The sequence below is a fragment of the Cupressus sempervirens genome, chromosome 9 (assembly GCF_028749045.1).
Source record: "Cupressus sempervirens isolate cs-2001-9-10 chromosome 9, ASM2874904v1, whole genome shotgun sequence".
NCBI classification, from domain to species: domain Eukaryota; kingdom Viridiplantae; phylum Streptophyta; class Pinopsida; order Cupressales; family Cupressaceae; genus Cupressus; species Cupressus sempervirens.
This window is the reverse complement of record NC_143126.1, coordinates 448,190,652-448,205,890: the sequence shown is the minus strand read 5'-3', so window position 1 is coordinate 448,205,890 and position 15,239 is coordinate 448,190,652. Positions and strand designations below refer to the sequence as shown.

The 15,239-nt window shown below is 35.0% G+C and overlaps 1 protein-coding gene across 2 annotated transcripts in view; it reads right to left on the bottom strand.

Moving 5' to 3' along the window:
• The window catches only part of SYP81 (syntaxin of plants 81), an 81,308-nt gene extending 66,432 nt beyond the window's left edge, over positions 1-14,876 (bottom strand). The window contains exon 1 of one of the 2 annotated variants that reach the window (XM_089800567.1): positions 14,503-14,876. In XM_089800567.1, the coding sequence (XP_089656693.1) occupies positions 14,503-14,580 (78 nt within the window). In that variant the 5' untranslated portion in view covers positions 14,581-14,876. Of the gene's footprint in view, positions 1-11,767; positions 11,992-14,502 lie in introns of those variants that run through there. The other variant, XM_089800566.1, reaches the window with a different exon arrangement.
• Between the last annotated feature and the right edge of the window lie 363 nt (positions 14,877-15,239).

Below are 15,239 nucleotides of genomic sequence, written 5' to 3'. Positions count from 1 at the left end.
GCTGGATCGGGAATAGGAGAAACAGCATGAATGGTCCTCGTTGCTCATCAAAGACTACATCACAACTATACAGAAGACGAGATGTCTCAGTGTTGATCAAGTGGTAGGCTTTGTAAAGACTACTACATCCAGCAAGCATGAGTTTCTGACTCTTGGCATCCAACTTGGTGTGTGATGCATCAAGAATCCAAACAAAAGCAAGAGAGCCAAAAACCTTCAAGTGACTAATTTTGGGTTATTTAGGCATGGTTATTATAAGAACACATGTCGTAATCCATCTATTACATCATAAATGTGTTGTTCTCACCCATCTTTGGGTAGGTGTATCTCACACCTTCATTTGGATTTATTTGCCACCTCCCATAACCATTTGTTTGTCTTCATCTAAGAAGGTGCAGAATGTAATTTGGCATTTAGCAAGTAGATAATACTCACAAGTATTTTGGGCAGTTATATTACACCTCTTATATATACAGCACTCACGTCTCTTCTCTGTCAACCAAAAAGAGTAATATGTGCATTGCCTATACTCTCACTCAGTTTGTCTCTTGAGTTCTCTTTTCAGGATTCTCAACTCATTCTGATAGTTTGCTTCAATCATCTGTCAACAAGAGTGTGTGTGATCTACTGGCACTAGATCCTAACTCATATTTTTCGGTTCTTGTCGAATCTAACACACTTCCTCTATCTAAATGTGCATGTCAGGCAATGAAACGTTTTTTACACCAACCTATAATATTATGGTCTATACTCATGCATAGAGATGACATTTTAGTACGCATTTTTTAAGACTTATATTGCCTTATTCACTGTTCTTGTGCACTGTGTTCAAGCTCTATTCTAACAATGAAACTCTAGTCAAGATGTATATAGATTGATTCTACTATGACCAATTGGAAATAAATTATAGGACTTGTCAATGAATACAAGTGAGAATGAAAATTAAAATTGTACTAACTGTATTACTCAAACATGTTTTCCATTGGAGGCACCTATAGATAAGCTAAGGGTTTGGGGTTATCAGTCCACAGCAACTAGGCAAGCCAAAAACTCAAGAGAAGAGGAGGGGCCTAACTTCTGTGCTAAGAGTCCAATCATAGCATATTGAATTGGCCCCTTTCTAAATGAATCAGGCTTTAAGGTGAAGGGGGTAGGGGTACCCATTCCCTTAGACCACTTATTCCTACCAAGGGGGGATATTACCCCCTAAAGCCCCAAGGAAGCCCTCCCCAACCCATATTACATGTAGATGCTAGTAACCATCGTACTACTAACACTCAAAAGAAACAAAGTAACAATTTTACTATCCACTGTGTCTCTTTCCATATATAAATGTTGCTTACTATAAATAGATAGTTAATAGAGCAAAATTTTGTAAATAAATTGGAGATTAAAATTATGATATGGAATTTAGAATAGTAAATATCTTACTTCCAACCAGTTCACTTCATATAAAAATTATGCACATTTTCACTTACATATTTTCTCTCCAAACATCTGAAATTTTATTGAGAACAATACCCTTGTGAACCCGTTAGGAAGCTGATCCTAAGAGTAGAAATAGCGGAGCTCTATCTGATTGGCATGCACCATCTATTTAATGACAGGGCAATAAAACTCTATGCACTTGAATCACATGTAAATAGCTCAATTCTTCACCATCTTATCGTATTATCATTTATTCAAAACAACAATGTCAACTAACAGTGATGGTATATCCAGATCACTCGAGATTCTGCAGCCCCCCAAATTTGTTTAATAACAATTCTCTATGATGCCTTGTACTCTACCTTAGAGCAAGAAATGCCTTGTGCTGTGATGCTTCTTAGTCATCCAAGACACTGCTCCTAAGAACATGCTAAAAACATACCAAAAATGTAAACTTCAATCAATAGGGGAGCCTACTCAATCAGCACATATATATCAACTTCCAGCCAAGTACAGCTCACATTCTTCACATAGTTCAGTACCAAATTCATGTTAGTGTTTGGTAGCTGCATGTGAGATCATATATCTGAGGTGATCTGCCTTATCATTTCTGCTCACCTGAAAAATTTAAAGAACTTCCTCATGCAACTGGTTTTTTATTATCATCAGGGCACTCCTTTATAAATCTCCTACTGTTTGCTGACAAAATGGTGACATGGTACCATATCTGTTATTACTTGGCATCATCTGTATCTATTATTACTTGCCATCATATGTGACTATTATTACGTGGCATCATTGTGGGGCTCTTCATTGGTTCATGTTTTATGACTTCCATTCAAGGTTGGAGACCATCACATCTCTTGGCCAAGCACGTAACTATCAGTGGTCACTTTCATGGTAGTCTCTCTTTATTTCTTGTGATGTCTCTTCAATGGTGATGACGTTTCAGCTTGTTGGTGTAAATAATTATTCACTATTTACACTTACTTAAGTTTACTTAGGTTAATGCATATTTTTTAATATTTATTTATTAGTCACCTAGAAGTATGCAGTGTTTGGATATGATCAATTAATCAGAGTATGTCCTAATACATTGCTCTGTTCAGTATGTGATGTGCAAACAGACTAGGAGTGTCTGTATATAAAGGCCTCTTAGGAAGCAACTAAAATGTCTCTAGAAAGAACCAGGAGATAAGATAAGCATCATGACAACTGAGCACATGCCTTATCCATCATTCTAGATGAGTGGATAAGAATGACAAGGTTGTAGACACCATGTGCTTAATTAGTGTGCTAACTCCTGTGTTGTAGACACCATGTGCATAAAAGAGCTTGATGACGCATCTCTTTTATGCACATGGTGTCTACAACACAGAAGTTAGCACACTAATTAAGCACATGGTGTCTACAACCTTGTCATTCTTATCCACTCATCTAGAATGATGGATAAAGCATGTGCTCAGTTGTCATGATGCTTATCTTATCTCCTGGTTCTTTCTAGAGACATTCTAGGTGCTTCCTAAGAGGCCTTTATATACAGGCACTCCTAGTGTGTTTGCACATCACATACTGAACAGAGCAATGTATTAGGACATACTCTGATTAATTGATCATATCCAAACACTGTATACCTTGACTGAGTCTTTAAACACCACTGTCAACCTATGAGACTCCTTGATAGGCTAACTCTATCGTCTTTGATGTCCACTCTAGAAAGGGGACATGACAATGAATCAGCGATTTCAAGTTTAATTATGATCAGTCACTAACTAACACATTGTGTTAGGTTAGTGTTAATACCAAGTTAATCTGGAAAGTTGCCGCCTCATAATAGGAAAGCAAGGAGTATATATAAAACCATTCGTAGACAATTAGAGTGAGAAGATTAAACACGACCTGCACTTCCAGACCTGAAGATTATCAGGTTATATACTGAACACTCCCTCTTAACCTGATAATCATACAGAGAGATATTATATCTAGCAACATCAATATAGATGTATAAGCAAGAATTAATACTCTATATTTGTCTAAATCTTCTTAGCATGTGATATTGTAGAACACATAATACAATGTCATATTACTAAACCTATGATATGACAAATCACTACTACTAGTGACAAGATACAGGATAAATCTAAAGAGTAATTTAATTTCTTCATTTATCCAAGTTGTAACTCATAGAAACTGGTATTTATATCACAACAAGATCCTGAGTTTAAGATCTACCAGAATATAGGATAAACTCGGAGAATACTAAAATTCTTCCTTTATCCAAATTGTGACTCATAGACATAGCAATGTCTACATCACAATATGATCTTGAACTCATCTAGATCTTACAGTAGAACTTTATTGTTTTAGCACATTATCTAAGAGATCGTCACCTCTTTAAATAATGAATACAAATGGTGGAGCCCATAACAGTCAATAGCCTGACAAAATAAAATTATTTTATTAATAATCAAATGAGTACAAATGGATTACAACTCAACCATACCAAGTCTCCTCCTGAAGTGTTCTATCTTCACTCTAGATAGAGGTTTGGTGAGTATGTCTGCTATCTGATCTGCAGTGCAAATGTATTCCAATTTTACAGAATTCCTGTCTACCATATCTCCTACATAATGGTAAGAAATTTCAATATGCTTGGACCTGTCATAGAAAACTGGATTCACTGGGAGCTTGATGGAACTCTGATTATCACAATGAATAATCATAGGCTTCATGGCTTGCCCAAATACTCCCACATGTAACTTCCTCAACCAGACTGCTTCTCGAGAGGCCATCACTGCTGCAATGTATTCGGCTTCTGTAGAACTCTGAGCTACTGAAGACTGCTTTCTACATATCCAAGATATCATTGCTGATCCTAAACTGAAACAGCATCCTAAAGTACTTTTCCTGTCTTTAACACTTCCACCCTAATCTGAATCAGTGAATCCATGTAAGTCTAAAGCTACTTTCTCGTATTTGAGTCCAAAATTAAGAGTGCCTTGTAAGTATCTCATAATGTGTTTAACCACAACTAGGTGAGTCGCCTTCGGTTCACACATAAACTGACTTAAGGCATTAACTGCATAGCAAATATCCGATTTTGTTTTTACTAAGTACATAAGGGACCCAATCATCTATCTGTAGAGAGTAGAATATATGGACGGTGATTTTGCTATTGCTTCCTTAAATTTATGTAGATTAGTCTCCATTGGAGAAGACACATTGCAATTCCACATTTCAAATCTCTTCAAAATGTCTGATGTATACTTTCCTTGATTAAGTATGATACTGTCAGGATTCTGCCATACTTCCAATCCTATGAAGTAATGAAGGAGTCCTAAATCTTTCATTTCGAATTCTCTAGTTAGATCTTTCTTGCACTGATTTATGAGATGATCATCACCTGTTATTAGTAAATCATCGACATACAATATCAGAATTACCATATCATCTTTATCTCTTTTATAATATAAATTTGGATCAGCTTCATTCTTGGAGAATCCTAAGCTGGTGAGATACTTATCAATTCTTTCATACCAAGCCCTGAGAGCCTGTTTAAGCCCATCGAGAGTTTTCTTGAGCTTGCAAACAACAGCGTTAGGATCATGAGTTTCAAATCCTTCAGGTTGCTCCAGATATACTTCTTCTGAAATATTTCCATTTAGGAATGTTGTTTTTACATCTATCTGATGCACCTTCTATCCCTTTGATGCGGCAATTGCTAAGACTGCTCTTACAGAGGTATATCTGGCAACAGGAGCAAAGGTTTCTTCATAATCAATCCCTTCTTTCTGAGAAAATCCTCTGGCTACAAATCTGGCTTTATACTTCTCAATACTACCGTCAGCAACATGCTTTATTTTAAATATCCACTTGGAAGAAACAACAGATTTTCCTTTAGGCCTTGGAACAATTTCCCCAACATCATTTTTCATAATAGATTGGTATTCTTCTGTCATAGCTTCTTTCCAAGCTATATGTTTAATAGCATCAGAAGGATTGGTTGGTTCTATTTTGGATAAATCACTCATGTTTGTTGTATAACTAGAGAATCTTTTAGGTCTTTTGCTTTCTCTAACTGTTCTGGAAGGTGCAGCAAAGTCTTGAGCTGCTTCAACTATTTTAATGGCCCAAAGTGGTCTTTTCTTTGAATTTTCTTCAATTCATATTTTGAATTTCATCTTCGATTTCTTCTAAGTTCTCCCTCTGGGACCCACATTCACTATTTCTTTCAGAACTAGATAAAGGAGAAGGTTCATCAGAACTTATGGCTCTTTTGAATGCAAGATCTTCAAATATTTCATCCCTACTAAGTTCAATATTTTTTTGTCCAAGTATGAAAATCCTATATGCCTTAGATGTTTCACTATACCCTACAAAAATACCTTTCCTCCCAAAGGGTTCTAACTTGGTTCTCTTTTCTTTTGGAACATGGATATATACAGGACACCCAAAAATTCTAAGATGACTTATATTGAGTTTTATTTTAGTAAATACTTCTTTAGGGGTTTTATCTTTAAAATAGGAATGAGGGCTTCTATTTTGAATATATACAGCAATACAAGAGGCTTCTGCCCAAAGATAATATTCTAGATTTTTGTCAAAAATCATAGCTCTAGTAGCTTCTATAGTTGTCCTATTATTTCTTTCTACTATCCCGTTTTGTTCTGGATTATAAGGAACAGTATACTCCCTCTTAATCCCTGATTCTTTACAAAACCTTTTAAACAAGTCTAAGGTATATTCTCCTCCATTATCAGTTTTAAGGGTTTTAATTTTATGACTTGAAAAATTTTCTGTTAATGTTTTAAATTCTTTCAATCTTTGTAGGATTTCTTCTGATTCCTTGCATTTTAATAAGTAAATCCATGTTTTCCTAGAGAAGTCATCTATGAACAAGATATAATACCAGAATCCTCCAAGAGAAGGAACAAACATAGGTCCACATAAATCTGAATGAATTAATTCTAGTACATTATTTGTTTTCCTAGTACTATCATGAAAGAGACTTCTAGTGTTCTTACCCAGAGCACAGCCTTTGCAAATACTTGGATGGACTTTATTTAGTTTAGGTAATCCAATAACCATCTTCTCCATAGTTGATAAAGTTTTGAAATTTAGATGCCCTATTCTTCTATGTCATATTTCATTTATATCTACAGCTTCATGAACTAGGGCTTAAATAGATCGACTAGATTTTGTATTCAATTCACACAAATATCCTTTTGTTTGACCAATTAACTTTGTTTTCTTGATGGAGGAGTTCTTAACCCAAGTTAATACTTTGTCATCCACAAATGCAACATTGTGCCCATCATCTTCAAGTGTTGTAATTGAGATTAGGTTTCTTTTAATTCCTTGTACATAAAGTACACCTTTAAGAAGAAGAGTATTTCCTAATTTTAATTTCAAAGTACAATTTCCAATTCCTTCAACAGAGTGTGTTGAGTTATCACCAATGGTAACTTCACCATTAACCTTCTCCGATAAAGAGTCTAAAGTTTCTTTGTATCCTGTTATATGTCTAGAAGATCCACTATCAATTACCCATGCTTTATTTGAAATTTCATTTGATAGAGAGAGATACAAAACACGGTTCTCAAGATCATAAGTATCTTCTTCTCTAATAACATTTGTACAGTTTGCTTGTTGTTTGGAATTTTCAAGACAATTAGATCTATAATGTCCAAATTTTTCACATTTGAAACACTTTATTTTAGATAGATCTTTCTTGGGCTTTCCATTCTTTTGATTTCCCTTTTTCTTCTTGAAATGTTTCTTCTTGCCCTTATAGGAGTTTGTATTAAGAAAGTGAAGTTTTTCATCTTCTACTTTCGGCTTCCCTCCTTTCTTTATTTTTTTGGATTCCTCTTGAAGACAATCATTCTTGAGTTTGTTAAAGTCCGGAAGATTATCTCTGGTACTTATTCCTTGCGCAAATGTCTCCCATGAATCTGGCAATCCATTTATAGCCATAAGCGTTAATTCTATGTCACTAATGGTGGTTCCTATGCTTGATAGTTCATCTCTAATGCCGGCAACTCTTAGGAAGTAAGAATTTATCGATTCTCCTTTCTTTATCTAAATATGATTCAGTTGCCTCTTTAGTGCGAGAACCCTAGTTGCATTGTTTACTTCATATGCATTTCGTAATGCATTCATCATATCAAAGGCAGTTTGATGTTTTGTAAGCATAGGTACGATATCATTTTTTACTCTATCTAAGATGATTTGAATAGCTTTTCTATTTCCTCTGCTTCATATAGATTTGTGAGGTTCAATTGGAGGTTGTTTGGATGCTCCATCAACAAATTGTTTTACATCGTTCTCTTCAAGAATCATCATGATTCTGAATTTCCAGGCATCAAAGTGCTCTTTCCCATCAAACCTATCCTCAGGTCTGATTGTGTATGCCATTGAAGATAGAAGATAGTTGCTAGATATGTATGGAATCTGATAATTGAATTTTGTAGAGCCTAGGTTCAACTACCAGAGTTTTGATACCATGTAAAGATTCTGCAAATTTTGTACCCTTTGAATTGTTTTACATCGTTCTCTTCAAGAATCATCATGATTCTGAATTTCCAGGCATCAAAGTGCTCTTTCCCATCAAACCTATCCTCAGGTCTGATTGTGTATGCCATTGAAGATAGAAGATAGTTGCTAGATATGTATGGAATCTGATAATTGAATTTTGTAGAGCCTAGGTTCAACTACCAGAGTTTTGATACCATGTAAAGATTCTGCAAATTTTGTACCCTTTGAATCAGACTTCTATTTCAGTCTTTGATTGCTTAGAATGGTTTTCTAATAATCTGAATTTTGAGGAAGTTTGACACCTATATTTATAATCAGAACTTCTGTACTTCTCCAATGCCGATGCAGGAAGGAATAATCTACTCTGATATGATATTGACTGAGAATATCTCTGATTTATAAATTGCTGGATATAGATGTTTGAAGGAGCAGACTGAATTGTGTTTGTCTGTCCTTCAAAACTGCATCACCATCCCTCTAAATATCTAGACCAAAAGATGTCACCCTCAAAGGGCATGTCCCTTTCCTTAGTCGACTTTATTATGCCTTCTCATGAATCAGCGATTTCAAGTTTAATTATGATCAGTCACTAACACACACATTGTGTTAGGTTAGTGTTAATACCAAGTTAATCTGGAAAGTTGCCGCCTCATAATAGGAAAGCAAGGAGTATGTATAAAGCCATTCGTAGACAATTAGAGTGAGAAGATTAAATGCAACCTGCACTTCCAGACCTGAAGATTATCAGGTTATATACTTAACAAACTGAGTGCTTAAATGCCTAGTTTATGATGGTATCGTATTCAAGTGTAAGATCTCTATTATATTTATGACCTATGCATGATCAGCTACCTTACTCTGTCAAGCCTGTTTTGCATCTGTGAGTACATAGAGTCTGTTATGTATTCTGCTACTTAGCAGTGAGGCTTCTGATTGATTGATCAGTATTTTCAGTCATTAGTAAGAAGTGATTGTAATTGTTTTGAGATCTAAATAAAGGGATCATCATTTTGTGGGCTGGGTTTTTCTCCCTCGACTAGGAGGGTTTTCCCAGGGCACTGTGTTTTGTTCTATCTCTTATTTATATATGCTAACCTGGTTCAAAACATTAACAATTCAGAGTGCTCAATAACCAAAGTTCTAGTGGACTATTCTAGGTTTTGTCATGAATCGGGAAAGATTGTGTGGACAGTATCCTATATCTAATTAACTGTTTTGTTAGATAAATGTAAGTCCCATCTGTTTGTGGAGAATTTGGCTACCTTCTTCAACTCAACATATTGGTAAGCTTTAACTCTGCTTACATGGGTCTTTGTGATTGACATGCGCTTGTTCATTCTTAATTTCTCAAGCAATTCCTTCAGGTGATTATGTCATCTTTAGGATAAAAGAATATGATGCCCTTTCAGACAATCCTCCAAGCCAAGATAATAGTGCACTAAAACAAGATCATCAAAATATATGATTAGGATGGCAATCCCTCGGTGCTTCTTTTGATTAGTAAAGTTGTAAGAGATAGTCCTCTAAAACATATGTGGGTGCCTGTGTTGATCTATCTTAATGTGCAATACATCACGAGCTAACATGAACCTGTACAAGAATTTCCCAGCCTGCATTCCTGGTGATCTTTTATGCCAAACCAGAATTTAGACCACTTGGGTTGGCGCATGTGAGTTTCCTGGTATTTCCATTCAAGACAAATAGTCTTCACATCCATTTGGAGGATGATCCAACTGAACAATGCCCTAAGCAAGAACACAGGTCTAGTAAATTGGATTTTTGCCATTGGCAAGAAAAGCCATCTTGTCATCAATTCTTTCTACACAGATCCTTTTGGCCTATACTTCATTTAGAAGATCCATTTTAAATTCATTTGACTTCTCCCCCACAAGAAAATCAACAAGCTTCACCTGACATAATTATCACAGAAGCATCAAAAATTACCTTCATCAGATCATTTTGCTTCTTCAAATGCAATGGTTCACTGACAATATAGGGTTGACTGAAATAGTGTTCCATGAACAGGTTAACCAAAGAAGATAACAAGCTTCTTACACTGACATTTTATGATAATCACTTTCTCTGTACATCATAATACACACGCAGCATAAATGAATGCGTGTATTCAATTTAGTATTTTATTTCCCATCCCCAGATAGCTGAATCTATTACTATTTGTGTGTATTCTTACAAGAGGACAGATTTAATGCCCAACACCATGCCTCTTATTACTCTGCCAAGAGAAAAATGAAATGACATGCAACCCAGAAATTCTATTGCGAACTGATCTCGTGAGCTAAAGTGAATAGTGCATGGCAGAGGGTTTGTTCTAAACTTTTATCACTGTCAAGTTAGAGTTTCTATTTCTAAGAACTTTTTAGTTGTAAACTTCCACAATACCCACTCTATGACGTTATGGCTGCTTCACACCCTCCCATGCAACGCTTTAATACTAAATGTAGAATTTCTTATAACAGTTGTCATGTTTAGATCAAAAAGATTGCACCTGCCAGGACCAACCAGATATCAACTATGATGACATTAGATGGCCTGAATGTCAAGCCTCTGAATTAAAGAAAACAGCTACAGAACAAAAGGCTAACAGCTATCAGGATCGGCCAGATATTAACTATTAGAAAACTAGATGAGCTGAATGTTGAGTCTACAAACAAAACTGCTAAAGAAGGTTTAAATAAGACCTCAATTGCCATTCCACTAGAAGTATAGCACAAGAAGCCCCTGAAGCAGGCTTCAAAAGGTCACAATCATATTTGCAAATGTGGAAGTACAATTATGTAACAATTTCTTCTGTAAGAATCATATTAACGATTATAATATAGTTGAGACATAAAATTTGTATGCACAAACTAAGAACAGGGCCAACCAGGACCGTGCATACAACTAGAGCCTAGCACTAATAGCTACACTTGTGTATTGATCTTCTGAATCTTCAGTCTTTGAAGAAAATGCCTCGACCTTGTATTCAACTACTGAAGCTCATACCCAATGGTATGGTACATATTCAGATGACTGATAAATGAGGAAGCATCCTTGTAAAACGTAGATTGTAAATTATCCGCAAAAGTTATGTTTTAAATTATCTGCGGCAATAGTGCCTCTGAAGTTGTCAAGCCCGAACGAAACATCTTTAACTGGTAATCGTTATGTAAAATCTTGGCTGAGAATTAAGTGGGGTTTGAATGCTTGGAAGAGTTTAAAGAAAAACAGGCATTTCAATATGCCACATACTGAAAAAATCAGGTAATTTTAAGGAATTTGTGTGTTAGAATACAAGAATCACAGTCAGTGCACATATGTTTTTATTTTATGCCAGACTGATGAGACAATATTACCTATTCAGAAATCTCTGCGGAATCCTTACAAACCATTCACAAAACAAGATAAATAAATGATGATCCAATTTCGCCGCCTAAAATGGCGACTCGGGTGGATTACTCATACATGAATCTCTCTTTCAAAGCCCAAAATAAAATTGAATCCACTGCCAAAAAAAAAGTTTTAAATAAAGGCTGTTATGAAACAACAATTTTAAGTATTTGACAAGCATCGTTGCATGATGCAATTTGATAAGGGTTAACATTAATCTAACTGGCATCAATATTGCGCGTGTTTCTTCCAAGCATGAGATTATATCCAACTATAGTTCTCCTTTTCCTTGAGAAAATTTGTAGACAAATACAAAAGTCATTATTCTACGAGAACAGAATGTAAATAACACAAATTTATTTATCCTTTTTCAAATTCCATAAAGAGATGCAATCCATGAACGAAAATCAATAACCTCATCATATCCCTCCCTATATGCAATGCTGCGAACAGCTTCCTTGAATTCTTCAGTCCTATCCCTCGCCTTTGCCATTTCTGCTGCCGCCACAAATTTCGACAAGATTAAAATATGCAGACCTTTCGCACAGCTATTATTGGCTTGTGGATGGTTTAGATTTCAAGCTCCAAAAATCATAGTTTAATTAGCCAAAATTTGAGACCAGCATTGCTGGTAAATGGCAGATCTCTGCTAATAATGGTTGAAAAAACAATGAGTAGCATTTGGAGGATGAAGATGCGAAAATTGATATAGGGAAGTCACCGATCAGGAAAGACACAGAATATAAGTTGAATTCTGACTTTGTACTTTTTCCGACCTTCATCGGGGACAGGTAACATTGACATACGGCCTCGCGGCTTCGAGGGTATTTGCATCCGAAATGATATGAGGTGGTTTTTAGAGGCAACGTCTATACAGCCACGAAAATGCACTTCCTTACGAAGGAGAGGACTCGGAATATTTTTTTGAAAAGTTAGAAAAAACAATGTAAAGGGAGTGCATTTTCGTGGCTGTATAGCCACGGGCAGGGGGTTGATAGGTAAGGGGCAAGGCCAACGTTAATTATTATTATTAGTATTTGTTCATTTTAATCAGTTAGAAATCAATTTTATTTATTTTTCTAAAGTTTTCAAGTTTTTTTTTTTTTTTAATTCTTAAATTATTTTCATAATGTGTATAATATTTAAATAATAAAATAAAAACAATATTTTTTCTTCATTCTCATTCGTTAATAATTTGACATCTTATAGACGGATTTTACAGAAAGCTAAGATTTTTAAGCCAATTTGTTTGTATCCACTACTCATTCAAATTTCTATAATGTTATGAATTGTTGTCATTTATGTACTATAATTATATAATCAATTCTATTTCTACACTATATTTTCATAATTAAATTTAATATTAGCTACTATGTGGCATGTGTTGTGATTCATTTTTTTAAAATTAAAATCCAAGTAGAATTGAATTCAAGATCTTGAAGATAAGAGGCAACAATTTATTGTTGTGTTGTAGGTTCTTGCCTTAGTGAAACGGATTGAATTAGAAAGGAAAACAAAACAAAAGTTGAATTAATTGTTTTATATTATTTTGTATAAAGATTTTATATTATACAAAAAAATAATAATAATAAATAAATAATATAAAAAATAAAAAAATGACGAAAGGAGCAGTCAGTAATCATGCGAATAACTCGAAGAATGCGAAAAATGATAAACACTCATACGAAAAACATTGGATAGCTAAGAAGTGCGAAAATTTTAAGAAAAATAAACATAGTTCCTGTGTAGTTTCGTATTTGTTGCCAAAATTTCGTAACCCTAGCAAGGAGAGGAATAAGCCGGGGAGAATCTGTCATGTTGCTTCCCCTCTCAAAATCAATTCTCCTACAAAAACTAATTATTTGGTAGAAACTTCAAACCTGTTCACAATTCTAAGTGCGCAAAAAGATTTGGATCATCTAGACGCTAAGCAAGAGATCCGAAGAGATTTAGGGGCTGCTCTAGCAAAAACCTTAGCTATCCCGGCAAACAATTTAGAGAGGAAAGGAGGCAAAATTGTGTCAAATGTGGTAGGGAATGACAAAAAATGAGCCACAATGGTCCCAAACCAGGTCACTTTGCTCCATTACCGCCGAAAGGAAATAAGCAATCCTCGGATTAATTTCCAATCTGATAATTATGAATCCTCTAAGTCTTCCTATTCTTTAGGATCCCATAGTTTTTGCCCCATCATTTTTTCCACAACAAATTTGCATTAAAAATTTAGGTCTTTTAACCTTACTAAATACTTAGAAAACAACAAAAATGACTTCTTTTACTGGGAGATAGGTTTTCTTTCCAACATTATGGTGGATCTTCCACACATTAATAAGAATCAACCTAAGAAGAATGAGCTCATAAGAATCAACCTAAGATGACTGATAAATGAGGAAGCATCCTTGTAAAACGTAGATTGTAAATTATCCGCCAAAGTTATGTTTTAAATTATCTGCGGCAATAGTACCTCTGAAGTTGTCAAGCCCGAACGAAACATCTTTAACTGGTAATCGTTATGTAAAATCTTGGCTGAGAATTAAGTGGGGTTTGAATGCTTGGAAGAGTTTAAAGAAAAACAGGCATTTCAATATGCCACATACTGAAAAAATCAGGTAATTTTAAGGAATTTGTATGTTAGAATACAAGAATCACAGTCAGTGCACATATGTTTTTATTTTATGCCAGACTGATGAGACAATATTACCTATTCAGAAATCTCTGTGGAATCCTTACAAACCATTCACAAAACAAGAAAAGTAAATGATGATCCAATTTCGCCGCCTAAAATGGCGACTCGGGTGGATTACTCATACATGAATCTCTCTTTCAAAGCCCAAAATAAAATTGAATCGACTGCCAAAAAAAAGGTTTTAAATAAAGGCTGTTATGGAACAACAATTTTAAGTATTTGACAAGTATCGTTGCATGATGCAATTTGATAAGGGTTAACATTAATCTAACTGGCATCAATATTGCGCGTGTTTCTTCCAAGCATGAGATTATATCCAACTATAGTTCTCCTTTTCCTTGAGAAAATTTGTAGACAAATACAAAAGTCATTATTCTACGAGAACAGAATGTAAATAACACAAATTTATTTATCCTTTTTCAAATTCCATAAAGAGATGCAATCCATGAACGAAAATCAATAACCTCGTCGTATCCCTCCCTATATGCAATGCTGCGAACAGCTTCCTTGAATTCTTCAGTCCTATCCCTCGCCTTTGCCATTTCTGCTGCCGCCACAAATTTCGACAAGATTAAAATATGCAGACCTTTCGCACAGCTATTATTGGCTTGTGGATGGTTTAGATTTCAAGCTCCAAAAATCATAGTTTAATTAGCCAAAATTTGAGACCAGCATTGCTGGTAAATGGCAGATCTCTGCTAAAAATGGTTGAAAAAACAATAAGTAGCATTTGGAGGATGAAGATGCGAAAATTGATATAGGGAAGTCACCGATCAGGAAAGACAGAGAATATAAGTTGAATTCTGACTTTGTACTTTTTTCGACCTTCATCGGGGACAGGTAACATTGACATGGCAACGTCTATATAGCCACGAAAATGCACTTCCTTACGAAGGAGAGGACTCGGAATGTTTTTTTGAAAAGTTAGAAAAAACAATGTAAAGGGAGTGCATTTTCGTTAAATATTATACACATTATGAAAATAATTTAAGAATTTAAAAAAAAAAAAATTTGAAAACTTTAGAAAAATAAATAAAATTGATTTCTAACTGATTAAAATGAACAAATACTAAAAATAATAATTAACGTTGGCTTTGCCCCTTACAGCCACGAAAATGCACTCCCTTTACATTGTTTTTTCTAACTTTTCAAAAAAACATTATGAGTCCTCTCCTTCGTAAGGAAGTGCATTTTCGTGGCT